This window comes from Cucurbitaria berberidis (assembly GCF_010015615.1).
Source record: "Cucurbitaria berberidis CBS 394.84 unplaced genomic scaffold K460scaffold_1, whole genome shotgun sequence".
Lineage (NCBI taxonomy): Eukaryota > Fungi > Ascomycota > Dothideomycetes > Pleosporales > Cucurbitariaceae > Cucurbitaria > Cucurbitaria berberidis.
This window is the reverse complement of record NW_024468935.1, coordinates 3,123,881-3,140,954: the sequence shown is the minus strand read 5'-3', so window position 1 is coordinate 3,140,954 and position 17,074 is coordinate 3,123,881. Positions and strand designations below refer to the sequence as shown.

General features: G+C 51.5%; 9 protein-coding genes across 9 annotated transcripts; 5 read left to right on the top strand and 4 right to left on the bottom strand.

The window, feature by feature from the left end:
• Positions 1 to 47: 47 nt before the first annotated feature.
• Positions 48 to 1,593, bottom strand: K460DRAFT_412405 (uncharacterized protein; the record flags this gene model as incomplete). Its single annotated transcript, XM_040937537.1, has 1 exon — positions 48 to 1,593. One exon carries the CDS (start codon positions 1,591 to 1,593, stop codon positions 286 to 288), a length of 1,308 nt encoding a protein of 435 aa, XP_040793316.1. The 3' UTR covers positions 48 to 285.
• Positions 1,594 to 1,717: 124 nt separating this feature from the next.
• Positions 1,718 to 2,200, bottom strand: K460DRAFT_21401 (uncharacterized protein). The gene has a single exon (XM_040927273.1). The coding sequence runs from the start codon at positions 2,090 to 2,092 to the stop codon at positions 1,841 to 1,843; it is 252 nt and encodes an 83-aa protein (XP_040793315.1). The 5' UTR covers positions 2,093 to 2,200; the 3' UTR covers positions 1,718 to 1,840.
• Position 2,201: 1 nt separating this feature from the next.
• K460DRAFT_21400 (uncharacterized protein) lies at positions 2,202 to 3,258 on the top strand. The gene has a single exon (XM_040927272.1). It carries the CDS (start codon positions 2,391 to 2,393, stop codon positions 3,057 to 3,059), a length of 669 nt encoding a protein of 222 aa, XP_040793314.1. The 5' UTR covers positions 2,202 to 2,390; the 3' UTR covers positions 3,060 to 3,258.
• A 200-nt stretch (positions 3,259 to 3,458) lies between these two features.
• K460DRAFT_400792 (NADPH:adrenodoxin oxidoreductase mitochondrial precursor) lies at positions 3,459 to 5,168 on the bottom strand (the record flags this gene model as incomplete). Its single annotated transcript, XM_040936360.1, has 2 exons — positions 3,459 to 4,286; positions 4,338 to 5,168. The coding sequence occupies 2 exons, from the start codon at positions 5,166 to 5,168 to the stop codon at positions 3,459 to 3,461; spliced, it is 1,659 nt and encodes a 552-aa protein (XP_040793313.1).
• Positions 5,169 to 5,663: 495 nt separating this feature from the next.
• K460DRAFT_391180 (uncharacterized protein) lies at positions 5,664 to 8,110 on the top strand. The gene is made up of 2 exons (XM_040935819.1): positions 5,664 to 6,104; positions 6,151 to 8,110. The coding sequence occupies exons 1-2, from the start codon at positions 5,754 to 5,756 to the stop codon at positions 7,855 to 7,857; spliced, it is 2,058 nt and encodes a 685-aa protein (XP_040793312.1). The 5' UTR covers positions 5,664 to 5,753; the 3' UTR covers positions 7,858 to 8,110.
• A 338-nt stretch (positions 8,111 to 8,448) lies between these two features.
• On the top strand, positions 8,449 to 10,559 carry K460DRAFT_361520 (uncharacterized protein). The gene is made up of 4 exons (XM_040932478.1): positions 8,449 to 8,806; positions 8,882 to 9,363; positions 9,415 to 9,682; positions 9,732 to 10,559. The coding sequence occupies exons 1-4, from the start codon at positions 8,800 to 8,802 to the stop codon at positions 10,223 to 10,225; spliced, it is 1,251 nt and encodes a 416-aa protein (XP_040793311.1). The 5' UTR covers positions 8,449 to 8,799; the 3' UTR covers positions 10,226 to 10,559.
• Positions 10,560 to 11,165: 606 nt separating this feature from the next.
• K460DRAFT_361518 (uncharacterized protein) lies at positions 11,166 to 13,603 on the top strand. Its single transcript, XM_040932477.1, has 4 exons — positions 11,166 to 11,552; positions 11,874 to 12,116; positions 12,173 to 12,656; positions 12,708 to 13,603. Exons 1-4 carry the CDS (start codon positions 11,410 to 11,412, stop codon positions 13,452 to 13,454), a joined length of 1,617 nt encoding a protein of 538 aa, XP_040793310.1. The 5' UTR covers positions 11,166 to 11,409; the 3' UTR covers positions 13,455 to 13,603.
• A 104-nt stretch (positions 13,604 to 13,707) lies between these two features.
• On the top strand, positions 13,708 to 14,691 carry K460DRAFT_400787 (palmitoyl-protein thioesterase 1 precursor; the record flags this gene model as incomplete). The annotated part of the gene is made up of 1 exon (XM_040936359.1): positions 13,708 to 14,691. One exon carries the CDS (start codon positions 13,708 to 13,710, stop codon positions 14,689 to 14,691), a length of 984 nt encoding a protein of 327 aa, XP_040793309.1.
• Positions 14,692 to 14,934: 243 nt separating this feature from the next.
• K460DRAFT_400786 (ribosomal protein L1) lies at positions 14,935 to 16,178 on the bottom strand (the record flags this gene model as incomplete). Its single annotated transcript, XM_040936358.1, has 2 exons — positions 14,935 to 15,829; positions 15,883 to 16,178. The coding sequence occupies 2 exons, from the start codon at positions 16,176 to 16,178 to the stop codon at positions 14,935 to 14,937; spliced, it is 1,191 nt and encodes a 396-aa protein (XP_040793308.1).
• Between the last annotated feature and the right edge of the window lie 896 nt (positions 16,179 to 17,074).

The following is a 17,074-nucleotide window of genomic DNA, read 5'->3' as shown; positions in this document are numbered from 1 at the left end:
CATTCTCCCAAGACGTGTTATAATGGACGAGCGAGGGGGAATTTTCAAGGGGTACGAGGCGAAGTGGTATGAGGATATAACCGACTGTAATAAAAATCCTGAGACTCTGGAGGAGGGTGGGGCGGAGGGAAAGAGATATGAACAGCTGATGCGAAGAATGGAAGATAATGATTACCTAGATAAGTGGAAGATGAGTCTGTAAACGATGCTAAACGGACGTTTGAGAATATATGGAGACTACATCGATTTTAGGTTCTTCTTTACTGGCACTCCGAAGGGGAATCTTCAAGGACGGGAAGGGCTGTCCAGCCAGTCCTCTACTACCCGCTTCTCTTCTTCATAGTCTTTGTTCCCTGGGTACAGCTCGACTGCCATTTTAATATTGTAAAGTGCTTTGTTTCCAGCGACGACTGCTGCATACCGATCATCACATAAGCGTAGGGCGTAGGCCATCAAATAATGAGCTGAAGCTACTTCTTGGTCGGGATGCGTGTGGGCACGTGAAGAGACCATAATAGGAAACTTAGAAGGTATGGTAAACAGATAGTCCAGGATCCGAACAATTGAGGTACAAATATTGAAGATGTTGTCCTTGGCGTGGATTTGTTGGGGCGGTGGAGCGGATAGACTGGTGTGCAGACAGCGGGCCATACACAGGTGGAACTTGAAGTAGTGTCTTACAAGGGAGTCGCCGAAGTTGGGGACGGTTTCTTGGAAGCGTACAAGAGCTGTCCGAAGGACGCAAAGGCGAGCTATCGTGCTGATGCCGGCAGCGCAAAGGGTCACTCCCCGCACATGGTCACCTTGAAGCCAAGCTTCTGTCGAAGCATCTTCTTGACTTTTCAGCTTATCCATTGTAGCATTAGGTTCCGGGTATACAAGCGCTTCCACCGCTTGTATCGTCTTTTGCGTCAGTGTCTCATCAGTGCAGCCTTTTATCGTGATATCCTGGAATCCGCGAAGTCCTTCCTGCACTGGCATCAACAACTGCTTCTGTATACCCTCATTCAAAACTCCCTTTATACCCGTCTTTTCCTCCCCACAGGGCCCAATTTCAACCAATATCCTCACACCGCTCTGCGTTTCTGGCACCCTCTCTATTTCCAACCTCTTACAAAACTCTCCTAAATCTTCTCGCAAAAGCACAATATCCCAGTACCCTTGTTTGCCAAATCTCTGTTCACTTACCAAATAATGACCACGAATCCACACACGCATCGCATACCACGGGAACTTGTTCACCCTCTCCAACCTGGCCTCATCCGGGCGCTCATAAAACTCCAAGACATGAATCGGCGGTGCATGACCGTGTAGGAAGTACTTAATATTCACGCCGCGGCTTTCTACCCGAACAAAAAGATTTGTTTTGAGCATATAGGAATAGGCTTCGTAATGAATCTGCCTATTAGCCAGGAGTAAGTTGATAGTGCCGAGAAACCGACGGCGTCGTAGAGGGGCTTGCACATGGACGCGGGAGTGTTGTTCGACGGTATACTTGTAGTGGCTGAAGGAACATAGTGCGTAGTCGTATATTAGATCTCTGATCTCTCGAGGAAGATCTAGGAAGCGGAAGGGCGGTGCTGGGTTCGTCATCGTCTCGCTCCTTGGAACAGAAGCGACAACGATCCCTTGAAGGATATTGATTCGCAGCGTCGATGCTTTACCGTTGTGTTGGAGACGCAAAACGTCCTAGAAGCCGCTCTTGAGGGGTAAATTGACGGTTCGTGCCGCACTCCTTTGCACCAGGTAGGATGTGGAAGGTTCACACCGACCGTAGCGACTTTCCCCATTCGCGCTAGTGTGCTATAAATGGTGTGTTAGATCACCTGCAGCCCTGGAGCTAGAATAAACTTTGGAAGCTTGTGATGTCTAAGCTTCCTAGTGCGGTAAACTGGGCCAACAAGAACATGCAACGAGAGCGAAACTCAACACGAGCTGGCTCAAAGCGAGCAACTCTGGAGGACTTCTGACCCCTCTCGTCTTTTGATTTTATATCCCAGAAGTCTACACGCGATGCCTCTTGAAAGTCATGTTTGAAGAGGAGTGCTAGAATCAGGCAAGCAGCCACGGGCGTCCACGTTGAAACCGTCATGGCCTGGTTAGGGCGAGAGGGAAATTGGATACATCGCCACCCAATTGACAAACGGGACTTCAGCCCCTATCTACGCCACACCCGGGCAGTCTAGCTGATTACATATCTTTTATAAGTCAAGTTCGCATGATGATGGCACGGTACAAACTCAAAAATTTGATTTTTCCTCACTCTCACGTCGCTCGTTTAAGTTTGCATTATCCCTCAGGCAACGGTCAACATTCCAGCGGAAATCCTCCAGTACCCAACAAAGCAACCCAACAGAAGCATAACCTCGAAACCTCAAATTCTCTCAAAAATGGCCTCAAGACTCGTCCTCTTATCGCTTCTCGGACTTTCCATCGCCCAAACAACTACCCTGACCATCCCTCTTTTCGAGGGCGACGCAGAATCTCTTGACGCCTCCGTCGTATCTGTTAGTCCCGGAGCCACCACACTTCAACTCGCCTGCCCTCAAGCGCATCTGGACTGCGGACTGTTTCCCAAGCACATTCTCGTATTCGGCCCCTCAACCTACAATGTCGATATGTCAGACCCCAATACCGACTTCACGGCAACCCAGGACTGTGTAATAGCGCCTAGTAGCGCAGTGTGCAAGGAGACTGCTGGTGGTAGCGAGGCAAACTTCCCTGGGTCTAGCACCACCACATACGAGGCGAGTAGTAATGGGGGTCTGGTGGTGACGGTTACGGCTGGAGTGGAAAAGCTGAAAGGGGGCGCGCAGATGACTGCGACAGGTGGTGGGAGCAGTCCGACTGCGAGTGCGAGTACAGGGAGTGGAGCGAGCAAGACAACGGCGAGTGCCACACAAGCTACGGGCTCAAGCGTCGCGTCTGGATCGGCGAGTGCATCTCAATCTTCGTCGACGCCAGCATCAGCTTCGAAGGCTGCGGCTGCTGCCAATGTTGCGCTGGGAGGCGGTCTTGTTGGCGCTGCAGCAGGTTTGCTCGGCAGCTTGTTGCTGTAGAGGGGATTGGGTCTGTCCCTTTTAACCTAAGTATCGGTCTTTCAAGAAACCGTAGGGTGCGACCAGCCCAATGTATTATCCACCGTGTATTGAATAAGTTGAACAGACAAAAAAAACTTCGCAAGAGATTGAGATGTAGATTTACCATTGAACAATTGAATAGAGTGGGACACTGCCTTTTCAACTGCAGCGGTCAAGTTGCTGAAAATTGATGCTATATGAATGCTTGTTGATAGAGACGAAAGGAGACAATGGTAGGCACGTGTGTTAGTGTAGGCTGGAGAAAGTGGAGAGAGCATGTGGGTCAACAAAGGAGTCTACCCACATGTTTCGAATTTGGCGAGCGTCGTGTCGAGTAATTGGTTGCCGATCATACGCCTCTCTACGTAGGGCAAGTCTTCAAGCATCAAGCATTGCCAACATCTCCTCAACACTCACGAATTTCTCCCTCTCTTTCCCTTTGCTTCTTCCTCTTGCCCGCTCCACTTCATCAATTCGCTTCCAGTCCGCCCAACTAAGCGGCCTGATACCCTTAGCAATTACCTTCTCCTTAACACTATCCCAGCCTAGGCCTGTACTTCCACTCCCACCACTCACATCATTCAAGAATGGTACATCAGCCTGCCAATCGTGTGCGATCACATCAGCAGAAGTGAATGCATCTTGCATAGTACTGGCAATGACGCCGGTAGGCCCGCGCTTGACCCAGCCTGCACAGTAGAGACCGTGCATATGGCCAGCAGTTAGATTGCCCGGACCGAGTGAAGGTGAGATGACGCGTCCGTGGATGTCGTTTGGTATGATGCCCATTTTGGTATCGAAGGGGACACCGAAGTCTAAGAGACCGGCCAAGGGGGTTGATTTATAACCCACGGATCTGAAAGCGAGCGACGCTTTCATGGTTATCTCTTCATCCGTAGGCACGACCCGTGCTAAATTGTTGAATGGATCAGCGTCTTCGGCGAATTGTTGACGTCTGAATGTGACGGAGGAGAGGTGGGTAGATTCTGCATTCATAGAAATTGGCGCCTTGAGAAAGTCCAGGGCCCATGACTTTGGAGAATCCCGAGGACTGAGCTTGGTGCCTTTGAGTAGGACCTCTGCAATTCGTTTCTGAACCCGGGGCAGTTTCTTGATGTCTGGTGGGTATAGGGAGGGGTCGATAGGCTCGAAGGCAACAGGAGGTATGTGCATGAGTTCGCGTGCTTCTTTCACTGTGAATGCAGCCTATTTTATGTCAGTAATACGATCTCCAAGACGTCGAGATGAATGACGTACTTGCACGGGTCCACGTCTGCCAACAATTCTTACGGACCTGACTCTGCTGTCAGAGAGTGTTTGTATAGCGTGCTCTGTGATATCCGTATTTCGTAGGGCATCCACGGGCGTGAGCAGTATCCGAGCAACATCCAGTGCCACATTGCCCTGCCCAATGACAAGCGCCTGCTCGCCAGCCTGCAATTGCGGCCGCAAGCCTTGGAACTCGGGCAGTCCGTTGTACCATCCTACAAACTCTCTCGCAGAGTATACACCAGGCAGGTCTTCTCCAGGTATGCCCAACTTTCTATCCTCACTCGCGCCATACGAGAACAGCATGGCATCGTAATGCGGCTTCATCGTCGACAAGTCTATATCGCGTCCGACATGCACGTTGCCAACGTAATTGAACCGTGGCGATTGTGCAACCTCTTCAAACGTGTCCTGGCAGTTCTTGACTTCAGGGTGGTCGGGGGCCACGCCAAAACGAACGAGTCCGTAGGGTACGGGAAGCTGTTCGTACATATCGACGACGACATCTTGGACTTTGCTCAAGAGGCGATAGGCTGTGTAGAAGCCAGCAGGGCCCGAACCGATGATGGCAACACGGAGAGACCCTCGCGTAGTCTTTGCTGTGCTGTAATCATAGCTGCTTGGGCGCGATGGTATGTAGCGTCCTGGGGTGAATCGTGGTATTATGGATGGTCGTAGTCGCGCGGTGCTATAGAGTCGAGCTATAGCTGGCTGGGCTGAGCCAATGTCATGTCTTGATCGGACGAACGTAGCTGCTATACGTCGTGTGCAGCTAGCGCAGACATATGGCCTTTTGTGTTGTTGTCGGAGGATGTGCATGTTGTACAAAGACTACTTACTCACAGCTGGATGCCCCAATGCCGATCTGCGACGAGCTTTCAGATGACTAAGATATACACCACATATGCGCGAGGCTTGTGAAACATCAATACCGCGAATCCAATTACGATTCGATTTGAAATTTGCTCTTCGATATAATGCAATAATATCGTCTCCAAGTAAGAGTAAATTACCTCCCCAGCTTGCGTTCAAGTTGTCAAGATCCGGTGGATCTAACAGCCCAGACGCAGCCTGTCCAAAGGTCACAGTAATCAACCCTTTTGGTGCACTATCGAACCCCCTCCAGTTCCAAACCATTTCTAGTTTCAGCCGCAGAGGCCATTTTAGTCGAATGCACATACCATGCCGTCTCATCCGCAAATCCTCACGTCATGGCGTTTCTGGACGTGCATTGGTCGATATTGATTGTTGTCATAGCAACCATTATTTACTACTTCAACCCTTTAGATACCCTAGATCCCCGCGACCCCATGCCACTCATCATCAGCATTCTTTGTTAAGCGAGAGTACTTCACCTTCGTTCCTGCTGGCCGTGTTAGCAAGGCCTCCTACATTCATTAAGAGATGGACCGCGGGCAGCCCTACCTCTACCAACCCTCAAGGGATTCGATGGATCCAACCTTCAATCCCAAACGCGTCACCATGGCGAGTCGCATGCCACCACCTTCGCCGAAGAAGAAACAGGACGGGCCTCTTATCAACTTCAACCAGCATCCAGACAGCTTCCTGTTTGTGCCATATGATAAAAGCGACGTCAAACCGATGCACAGGAAGACGAAGACGTTTGTCAAGGTCGCGCGATGGGCACAGCTCTTCCTTCGAGTATGTAGCATAGTGGGTGCTGTTGGCATCTTGCTATGCGGCATCTTCATTCGAGGTGTACAGGATACAGAAGGATACATCATGAGGATACCGGTATGTGCCCGTCAACAAACACCCGATGTATCACTAATCGTTACAGCCTGGTGTTGACATTGTGGTATGTCTATATGCCGTATATCACCTAGTTCGTAACTCGACATCGCGATCTCCTGCCAGCTCGGCCAGCTACCACTTCTTTGCGCTCATCACCGATGCTGGATTCATTCCGTTTTACATCTTCACGGTAGTGATGTCTCGACGTAACTCGGACATGGTACCTGGAACAGTAGGACGCTGGCGCACGATGTTCCCCACAGACGACGAGACAAACAAGGTCCTGACGACAACCTGGCTCACGGCTACTGCCGTCGCTGCTATGCATCTAGTGTCAATGTCTATGGATCTATACCTGGCCATTGTCTTCAAGATGATAGCAAACCTACCTGCGGATATGAATCCGCTCGAGGACAACTTGACATCGCGTAGGAAGTCGAAACACAAGCACAAGAACTCCTCAATCTCAGCTATTACCCACCTAACCGGTGACAACGAGAAGCGTTTCAGTGTTCAGAGCACGATTGCTGGAGACAGGAACTCGCCGACTGATCCGCTCATATCGAAAGATATCCCGAACCCGAGCATGCATCAAGTCGCTTTCCTGCACACTCGAGTGAACTCGGAAACCACCTATTCACCGCATACGCCGAATTCAGCCCGTCAGTCGAAGGAGAGGTTCTCTATGTACTCACAGCCGCCATCTACACGACAGTCTCGAAAGAGCCTCAATCACCGCGATGATCTTTACCGCCAGGAGGATATTTCAGACGGTGAGACCCTGGCCCAGCGCAAGTCTTTTCTTGCACAACAGGCGAACATCAAGAGACATTCCCGTAACGATTCTTCTGTCACGTTATCATCGTCTAAACAGGACTACTACACGCCTCCAACTACCGCCGGAGCAGAGAAGGCAGAGGTAGCAGGTGATCTCGCTCTTCAGCGCAACAGCCGTGGTGATTTGCAGAACGACAACTGGTTCATCCATCCCGATCAAGAGAATGAGCGAGAGCAAGAGCAAGATGGACATTACCCTGTGCCCGCCCCGAGGCAATCCATGTTTGGATCAAACCAAGGCTATAATACCTTATCGCCGTATGATGATGTCTCGGACGTCGAGGAGGAGCTCGAGAAACCCATGATTCCCCAACCACTCCGTATGAATCCACCAACTCCTCCTCCCGTCATGACCTTCAACGAGAAGAAGAACACGCCTCCTCCCCCGGCGGGTCTCAAGCGCACCCAAACCACAACCTCCGTCTCTACAGACGCAACATTCGACCGCTCGCACTCGCGCTCCGGTACCCCCAAATCGCGCTACTATGGCGATCTACGTGCCGCAACACAGAGCATTCGAAACGGCGGCTCACCCTCTAATTCCCCTCATACATCTCCCACCAAAGGTTCTTTCCGCAACCAACCTAATCAGCTGCCCAGCGCCACGAAACATTACGCTGTTAATACACCTTCGCCAGTAAAGAAGGACTTGGTATCAAACTCGCCGTTTACGCTGAATAAGAAAAGTTATACGAGTGTGCGGCGGACGGGCGAGGCGAATTACTCGCCTGTGAAGGGCCAGTCGCCGCGTGTCGTGAGCAGGTCTGGGGTCGACTACATCAACCCGTACGAGTTTGATGATTCGGATCTGGGGACGCCGGGGCGGAGGAGGGATGTTAGTGGGAAGATTGCTGAGGAGGGGAGAGGCGGCGTGTGGGGTGGGATGACGCAACGGAAAGTGAGCGGATTTGCGTAGGCTGCTGGTTTTTTTGGCGTTTGTGTGTCTGGGCGATACTGGATTTGCATTTGGAGTTAGATATCATATTTGGACATGCAGGGTGCATTTGGAGGGATCTGTATAGTGTGTTTGAGGGCAACATGGGAAATGAAATATTGATATCCTGCTACGAACGAATGGTGCCCTTCCACTACTTGGTCTAGATGCATCGTTTGTGACATTTGATCAAAGTGCTACCTACGTCCAGCACCAAGACTAAAATTACTCAAGACACCATTGCATCGTATTGTATCTTCCAAGGACGTACCGTGGTGTGTTTTGGAGAACGATTAATCGACACTTCACTAGGTTTACCCTATCTAAAGAGGTCATTAGTATGTTTGCTGCACAAACAATTAACTACCGGTTCTGCGATTGATGTAGGCTGTCGTAGTGATGACTGCAGTAGATGTCACAATGTCTAATCAGTCCGTGGGCTCGCCCTGCATATTGCAATCCCGTGTGGGATGCAGGCCTGTGGGAATGTTGGGATCTCAGTGCCTCCCGCTAATGAGCACGCGCGTTCTCGTGCGCAAGCAACACATGACTTCGCGGCTCCCTCGCTGACAGCTCCAGACATACTCGAGCTACGTCTGGCTTTGGCTCTACACCTCTCTACGCGACGCGCATTCCAAGTCGCCAAGACACCCTGACTGCTCTTCGCGCCGTCTCGCGACTATTGCCACTGATTGTCTTGAACAATTGGAGGTGCTCGTCTCCGCCGTTCGCGTCTGTGACACGGAACACGTCCGCCAAACACCATCGCCCGGCCGTCTTTCTTTATCATTGACTCCTACCATCACTCGCAGAGCCCTCTACACCTTGACCCGCCGGCGCCAGCACGAGTAATATATTTGTTTTGGCTCAAAAGGGTGCTGTTTCCTCATGATACAAGTTGGGACCTACCCCGCCACGGTTCCCATGATGCGTAAGTCGCCTCGGGCGCGTCTGCCCCAGCCGATCAATCGCGAAGACTATCGTGACTTACCAATTGCGCCATCAGACAACGCCAACGTGGGCCACACAGCAATGGTTGCTGCTGTGCACAATCCAGCTCTACCAGGCTCGCAGGACTCAATCCTGTCCTCCGTGTCCAACACCTTCTCCGCGCCAGCACAGCCGTCGTCTTCGAGTAACCTGTCCACTTCAGAAACCGAATTCATACCTCCCTTGCCGACCAATGTGGCCTCGAGTCAAGACGATCCTACAGAGGTAGCGATGCCAAAATTGCAGAGCCAAGCCCTTGGTCCGCATGTGCAAGCAAATGCAACGCGAACCGATGCAGCTGCCGCGAACGCGCTGCGAACTGGTGACACAACAGCTAGCTCCATGTTACTCGGCTCCCCGATGCCTCAAGGGTCCAAGAGAACGGCAGATGGCACAGTGAAGAGTGTTGGGTTGGGGATAGGCGGCGTAGTACGTTCTGCCCCTGCACACAAAAGAAACAAAAGCATGGATACACATTCGGGGACACGGATCGGAGAGGTGCGTGACCTGCATGGACACCAAGTATGCGTTTCACTGACGCATAGGCAGCTTTCCGCACAGCTAAAGACGCGATTGTCTTACGCTATGGTCAAGGTCCAGAATGGTTGGGAGAAGCAATCGCTCGAAGAGCTAGAGGAGGTTCACTCGCAGCGTGGCTCTCCCAACTCTGCTCCTAGCAGGAGTGATCGCCTAGTATTCGACTCACCATCCATGAACGACGGTCGACGCAGACCAAGTGGTGTCTCTGACATCTCCGATCCAATGATAATATCCCCAGCGTCGGATCCAGCGCGATCTCTTGCTGCCACTCCATCCAGTCAGTCATTCCGTATAGTGTCTCGTGCACGGTACTGATTACTCCGTAGCATACTGGCGTCCAGGTACTAAGCCAGCCATGAACGCTGCCGTAAGCCTCATCTCTATCACGGGCGCGCAATCTGGACCTGGTCTTGCCCCAGCGCCCGACATTCAGGCTGGAAGAAGACGCAGATCTACCGTTTCGCATGTACCGCCGCCTCTTCTGGGGTCGATACCGAGAAAGCACTTCAGTGATTTGGGTGCAGCGCCACACGTACCAACAACACCTCGGGCAGGCATACTTCGAATGCCAAGTCAGCAAGCTGAAAAGGACGCCGTCGACACCTTGCTATTTATGAGCAGCCCAAATGGGTCACAGCGCTTTCCACAAAGCACACAAAGCACGCAAACGGCGCCCAGCCCGCTCAGGGCTGAAGCACCTCAACGGCGCGTCATGTTTGAGACATACCCTCCACAAGAGAGGCGTGTAGTATACCAGCCTCCTATGCCCGCCCCGCCTCAACATCAATATGGACCGTACCCTGCGTATCCGACAAGGTGATATCAGGGGTCATTGAGGCCAAATTTGGCGTCAGTAAATATCCCTATGGCTTGACAATTGCATTGCATTGCATGGTTGGTGTTGTGGAGATACCCAATGGCCCTCTTTTGTTGTTAGTGTGCAAGCTCCCGCTTGTTTGGGAGGTTGTATTGATGTCTTGTTGGCCTTTGTGCCAGGTTTGCAATTCGACCATTTTGGGTTGATCAGGACTTTGCTCTCATTGTCGAAGCAAATCGCCCAGCGAAATACTACGGTAGATAACGACGATATGAATATCCTTTCTTTGCACTATAGAGATTGCTATCTTTATGCAATGCCAATGCTGAGCCGCTACCTCAAGCTTGACGATCTTCCACCTCAGCTTCCATCCATAAAGGCTTGAAAGGTATTCAGCACTAGTCCTGATTTTTAAAACTCGGTATATTTCTAACCATTACAATATATTTCTGGGCTCAACTGCCAAACCTTCAAGACTGTGATTGGGTTGTGGCTGTACATTCGATGTGGCGTGAGCTCCAACAGTTCACCCTGCATATTACGAGCCCAAAGCGCTACTAGCAACGGCTGGCTATGCACAATCCTTGAACTACACATGATCTCTCCAGCAAATGCCTCAATAGATTCCAACACTTTTGTCACGTCTTTGAACAATGGACAAACGAGAAATCGATAGCGGAAAACATACATGTCAATGCCTACGTAGGCTTGAGCTGAGACGTGCAAAGCTTGCCAGCTCGGATTCTAACCAGAACCGCGATTATTATCCATCTTAAGTCATGACAGCTACCAGCATCGTCGTATAGACAAAATAATCAGTTCGACGTGCGAACATTCCCCGTTCCTGCATGGACCCCCCCTCCCCTCTTCCGCAGCTCTCCGACAGGGGTGTGAGCCAACAAAACGTCATGCCAATGTGGATCCAGCGCACAGCTTCAAGACCTCGGGGGGGTCTTGGAACCACTTAGTCAGAACTCTGCATGATTTAAATACTTCCCTTGTGCCCCAGACTTTGAACTCCATCCCCCTTGGGCAAATCTCCACTCTACCACTTTGTTTTTTTCCCTGTTGTGTACCTTGCTTGCGTCGAGCTCTACCCTCAAAGCTTGTCGGCGCAGCTAATTTTTTGATCGATTGGAAGATAAGATAACGCGTCGTAGAGGACTTTGGAGAAATACCAAGGCACCATGTCTGTTTCAGCAGCACTCAAGAGCAGGGTTAGGAGGCCGAGTTATCTGAAGAAGATTGCCAAAGCTGAGGACTTGCTTCATCACTTTCCCAATGGCGCGTACGTTGGCTGGAGTGGCTTCACAGGTGTTGGATATCCCAAGTAAGTTTCCACTATCCTTGACACCCAACCTCAACCCTTCGAGCTTGAAATTTGGAGTCTCCAAGCATCGGAGGAGCATGCTTCACGATTTTGAGAGCTCGGCTTGTGGAACTGGTCGTGGTCTGAGATCCCGAGGTCGGACGGAAGTATGGAAGAGGTGGATGGCCGAGTTATCTCCGGCTCCACAATTCGAGGTATCAGATCGACTGATCGGCCTTCACACAAGGGCCTATGCTGCCCATGTCTTGGACCGATCCTATTGAAGCAGAACTAGCTCTCGTCAAGATATTGTGGAAGTGCTGCTGCTAACGCAACAATTAGGAAGATCCCCACCGCCTTGGCGGACCATGTTGAGAAGAACAACCTCCAAGGACAACTCAAGTACAATCTATTTGTCGGCGCGTCCTCAGGCGCGGAAACGGAGAACCGATGGGCGCGTCTAAATATGATTGAGCGCCGGTCGCCGCATCAGGTTGGCAAGGAGATTGCAAAGGGCATCAACAACGGTAACATCAACTTCTTCGACAAGCATTTGAGCATGTTTCCCGTGGACTTGATGTACGGGTGAGTAAAATTGTAAAAGATCTTGTGAAGACAACTTTGAGACTAATTTAGCATAGGTTCTATACGCTCAACAAACCCAATAACAAACTGGATGTTACTATTGTAGAAGCATCCGCCATTACAGAAGATGGTGGAATCATTCCCGGAGCCAGTGTCGGCGCATCACCAGAACTCATCCAAATGGCCGACAAGATCATCATCGAAGTCAACACTGCAGCTCCGTCCTTCGAAGGCCTACATGATATTACTATGACGGATCTCCCACCTCGCCGAAAGCCGTATCTCATCATGTCTCCTGAGGATCGAATTGGCACCCCGCACATCCCCGTTGACCCTGAGAAGGTCATTGCAATCGTGGAAAGCGACTACCCTGATCAAACGCAGCCCAACGCAGCTGAAGACGATACCTCGAGGGCTATTGCATCGAATCTGATTGAGTTCTTGAAACACGAAGTGAAGCATGGCCGATTGCCAGAAAACCTCCTGCCCCTCCAGAGTGGCATCGGAAACATTGCCAACGCGGTCGTTGGAGGCCTCGCGGTATATATATCTCCCCATACTAAACGTGAGATCATATTCTGACATGAACAGTCCGGTGGCGCAAACTTCAAGAACCTCAAAGTATGGACAGAGGTCCTCCAGGACTCCTTCCTTGATCTCTTCGACTCTGGCAACCTCGATTTCGCCACTGCAACATCGATTCGCTTCTCACCTGATGGGTTTGAGCGTTTCTACAAGAATTGGGACCAGTATGCGCCGAAGCTCCTTCTACGCTCGCAACAAGTTTCCAATAGTCCGGAGATTATCAGACGGTTGGGCGTTATTGGTATGAACACGCCGGTCGAGGTGGATATCTATGCGCATGCAAACTCGACTTGTGTGATGGGCAGCCGTATGCTGAACGGCCTCGGTGGATCTGCCGACTTCTTGCGATCGGCCAAGTACTCAATCATGCATACGCCGTCGACGCGCCCCTCCAAGACCGACCCCACAGGTGTATCCTGCATCGTGCCCATGTGCACACATATCGACCAGACGGAGCACGACCTCGACGTCGTCGTTACGGAGCAAGGACTCGCCGATGTTCGTGGTTTGAGTCCGAGGGAAAGGGCCAGGGTGATTATCGCGAAATGCGCGCATCCTGACTACAGGCCTATCCTTGAGGATTACTTCAACAAGGCCGAGTTTGAGTGCTTGAGGAAGGGATGGGGACATGAGCCACACTTGCTGTGGAACAGCTTCGACATGCACAAGCACCTCAACGAGAAGGGCACCATGAAACTGCCGAGCTGGGATTGGAGGAGTAGCGAGGAGGGGATGAAGACTGAGAAGCTATAGATGAATAGCGGCAGAGGAAGTCACGCAACACTAGATAGGCCATTCTGATGTACACTAGTATATAGAAACTGAAGTTTGTTAAGGCCTTCCACGAGAGTATAGAGAAAGGAGCTATGACCTCTCTCGGCTACACTTGCCTCGGCCCTCGTGCTGACGACATGCATCCGGGGGCTTGCGCCTCCCAAACGCCTATGATGCTTCAACTTGCGCCTCATTACCTCCCACTCTCCATTCAACCAACACAACCGCCAAAATGCTGCACCTACTTCCACTCTCAACGCTCCTGCTAATTACATCGACCCTCGCCTCTCCCCTCTCGCGAACAGACTCGAAGCCACTCCCCCTTCTCATATGGCATGGCCTAGGCGACAACTACGCCGCCGATGGCCTCCACACGGTTGGCGACCTCGCAAACGAAACGAACCCAGACACATATGTATACTACATCCGTCTCGATGAGGATGCAGATTCAGACCGAACAGCAACCTTCCTCGGCAACGTCACGGCGCAAATAGCCCAAGTTTGCGAAGACATCGCAACGCACAAAGTCCTCTCCAAAGCCCCCGGGCTAAACGCGCTAGGCTTCTCGCAAGGTGGGCAGTTTCTCCGCGGCCTCATAGAACGCTGTGGCGACACCGTGAAGATTAAAAACCTCGTAACGTTTGGCAGCCAGCACGACGGCATTACCAAATACCAGATCTGCAAAGACGGGGACTGGCTATGTAAGAGCTATGTTGGCTTGTTGAAGGCGAATACGTGGGGTACATGGGTGCAGGGTCATCTCGTTCCAGCGCAGTACTTCAAGTCGACGAATGAAACCACGGGCGCGCCGACGGAGGAGTATCTGCACAACAGCAATTTCCTCGCCGATATCAACAATGAGCGTGTCCTCAAGAACGTCACGTATGCGAAGAATCTGGCGGAGCTGGATAACTTTGTCATGTATCTGTTCGAGGATGATACGACGGTCATTCCCAAGGAGAGCGGCTGGTTCGCTTATACGAATTCGACGAATGGTGAGGTTACTGGGCTGCGGGATCGCGCGATTTACAAGGAGGATTGGATTGGGCTTAAGAAGTTGGATGAGAGGGGTGCTCTGCACTTTGAGACGACCAAGGGTGGTCATATGCAGCTTAGTGATAAAGTGTTGAGGAATGTCTTCAAGACGCACTTTTCGCCCGAGAAGGCGAGCTGGAGCGGTCTTTGGGAGGAGCTGCAAGAAGTCATTGAGCTGTAAGATGATATATGATATATATTGTATTAGATGTGTTTAAGATAAAGTCATTCAACCCGGCGCATGTGGATGGACCAAGTTATACACGAATCACCTAGCAGTGCAACGGTCGGTGAATGGGACAACAAGTCTTTACATGACTAGTGTACGTGCGAGTGGTATACGACTCGCACGAAAAACCAGTTCTTTTGAGCACCTAAACGCCAACACCCAATGCGCCTGCTAATCTTCCCACTACCGTGCAAGCTAGCCAGCAATCAGCGGTGTCTGCACCGAGGCCAGCGCCTGCTTCTTCAAAGCCTTTCTCTTTTCCTTGCTAATAGAGGGCTTCTTCGCTGTCTTCTTGGCCTTCTTTGCCTCTTTGTACGCCTTCTTGGCCGCAAGCGCATCGTCGTCCAACAGCTCCTCTTCCCACTCATCCCACTTCCTCTTCTTTTCGGCGCTCTTGCCCTTCGCAGCTCCATCTGCTGCAATCGCACCATGGTATGGCCCATCGAGCACTTGGGTTGCATCAGTCCAAAGCTCCTCGGCAAGCCAGATGGGTAGGGCCTTGGTTGAAGGACCCTTGATGTGGAGTGAGCGGATGTTGCGCCAGCCTTGCGGGACGTGTTTGTCCATGAGGGCAGCGACGACGGCGGCAGTGTTTTCAGTGAGTTGTTGGGGTGTTTGGGAGAGTTTTCCGACTTTTATCGAGGTATTGGCTGAGGCGCTCATGCTGAGGTATGTAGAGTTCAACGCGGTTTCGATCTCCTTTGCTACGCCTAGGGGAGTTCCAACAACATTTTGAGGCTCCCTTGTCTCTTTCTTTGCGCTCTTGTCGATGTACGCGCCCGCGGTGAGGCGGACGGGAATCGGGCGCTTGGCTTTGCTCTGGTAGAAGGTCTTGCCTAGGAATTCGGCAACGATCTTGATGACGCGGTCGTCGACCATGAAGATATCGTATTCGGCCAACAGAGCGCGCTTCTGCTCGTACGACTTGTAACGCTTCTTCAGCTTGTCGACACCGAGTACACGCTGGACCTTTTCGCGAAGGGAAACAGGGAAAGCGTCTGAGGCAACGAGGTCCTTGTACGCCCGTTGGGGGTCTTTTGTGAAGATGCATATTCGGACATCATTGGGGATTATTGGATGTGGTAGCACACTGCTACACATTAACACATGACTCTCTGCGTAGTTTACGATGCCCAGACTGACATTTTGGTTGGCTTTAATCGGTTGCTGTCGCTGATGTGCTTCTTGGTAGAAACGCTGAGAAAGACGGGCTGGTCGTTCTCTTCCGCCTCGTCCTCGTCGTCTGCCAGATTCTGCACTGGAGCATCCTCGCCCTTTGCTTCAACGTGCTTCTTCATGTGCGCAACGAGCGCCTCGGCCGCGCGCTCAACTTGCGACGGATCCAGCTGGTAGGGCGTGCCATTCGCAACCTTGGTGGTGAGCGGCGCTTCGACCACCTTGGCCTCCTTTTCGGTTGCGGTCTTTGATCTTCTTGCCATTGTTGCTGAGTTCTAGTTGCTCGTTTCTCGCTGCTATGAAATTTTGGCTAGATCCCCGACCGAACTTTTTGCCCGGCGATAGGTTTTACCGATGTACCGATAGGCAGGTGCGGGGCTTGCCGCGACTTCTCCATGCGGCAGGTCTGTGGAATGACTCTAGCCAATCAGCGCGTCGCAGCTCGTGCAAGCACACGACCCCTTCATACACCCATGCACGCGATGCAGCAAAACCGCCGGCCGTGTTTCTCTTCACTCTTCGTCTCACTCGTGCTGCATGCGACAATCCTTGCCAAGAATACCGTCTTGGATCTAATTCGACATATGCGGTTTGTGTCGATTATCGTATCTTGGTCGACTCATTGTCACCGCACCCCGCCATAGACCGGGACAATCAATGCTAGGAGCTTTGAAAGAGGGCTGAAAGAGGTAGCTAATTTCAATACAGCCTTGTAAAAGGAGACATACAACCATGCTCAAAGGTGCTTTTCGCTCCCAGTTAACCGATCAATCGGGCTTCGTCCGATCTCAGTCAAGCCGAAACGCCGTCACCGTGCACTCGCCTCAGAGTTTCTCGACGCGTCTATACCGCTTCCTCGCGTCAGCCTCGTAGATCCACCTTGTTACAGATCAGCATGAAAACGTCTTAGTTCATGTGGATTGCTGCACGAAGATTTTCTTTTCACTTTGCGTGACGTCTTGTCTGATGTAGTGACCCGCGACTTGGCCGCTACACAATACTGTATCATACGGGAGCGTGGAAATGCGTTTGATGTAACAAGACGCGTTCGTGATTTTTAGCTCGACTACCTGGCGAACTGCATGCTGAATTAATTACTCGGTGACGAGATGACGGGCAGCTGTGGCCTATATGCTTCCACTGCCAGCCTGGAGCGTGA

Bases quoted from the DNA above. Each gene is read 5' to 3' on its own strand.
- K460DRAFT_21400 (XM_040927272.1), top strand. From the start codon at position 2,391: ATGGCCTCAAGACTCGTCCTCTTATCGCTTCTCGGACTTTCCATCGCC.
- K460DRAFT_391180 (XM_040935819.1), top strand. From the start codon at position 5,754: ATGGACCGCGGGCAGCCCTACCTCTACCAACCCTCAAGGGATTCGATG. The intron at 6,105-6,150 runs GTATGTGCCCGT...TAATCGTTACAG, and splicing joins GATACATCATGAGGATACCG to CCTGGTGTTGACATTGTGGT.
- K460DRAFT_361518 (XM_040932477.1), top strand. From the start codon at position 11,410: ATGTCTGTTTCAGCAGCACTCAAGAGCAGGGTTAGGAGGCCGAGTTAT. The intron at 11,553-11,873 runs GTAAGTTTCCAC...CGCAACAATTAG, and splicing joins ACAGGTGTTGGATATCCCAA to GAAGATCCCCACCGCCTTGG. The intron at 12,657-12,707 runs GTATATATATCT...TGACATGAACAG, and splicing joins CGGTCGTTGGAGGCCTCGCG to TCCGGTGGCGCAAACTTCAA.
- K460DRAFT_21401 (XM_040927273.1), bottom strand. From the start codon at position 2,092: ATGACGGTTTCAACGTGGACGCCCGTGGCTGCTTGCCTGATTCTAGCA.
- K460DRAFT_361520 (XM_040932478.1), top strand. The intron at 9,364-9,414 runs GTGCGTGACCTG...ACGCATAGGCAG, and splicing joins CGGGGACACGGATCGGAGAG to CTTTCCGCACAGCTAAAGAC. The intron at 9,683-9,731 runs GTCAGTCATTCC...ATTACTCCGTAG, and splicing joins TCTTGCTGCCACTCCATCCA to CATACTGGCGTCCAGGTACT.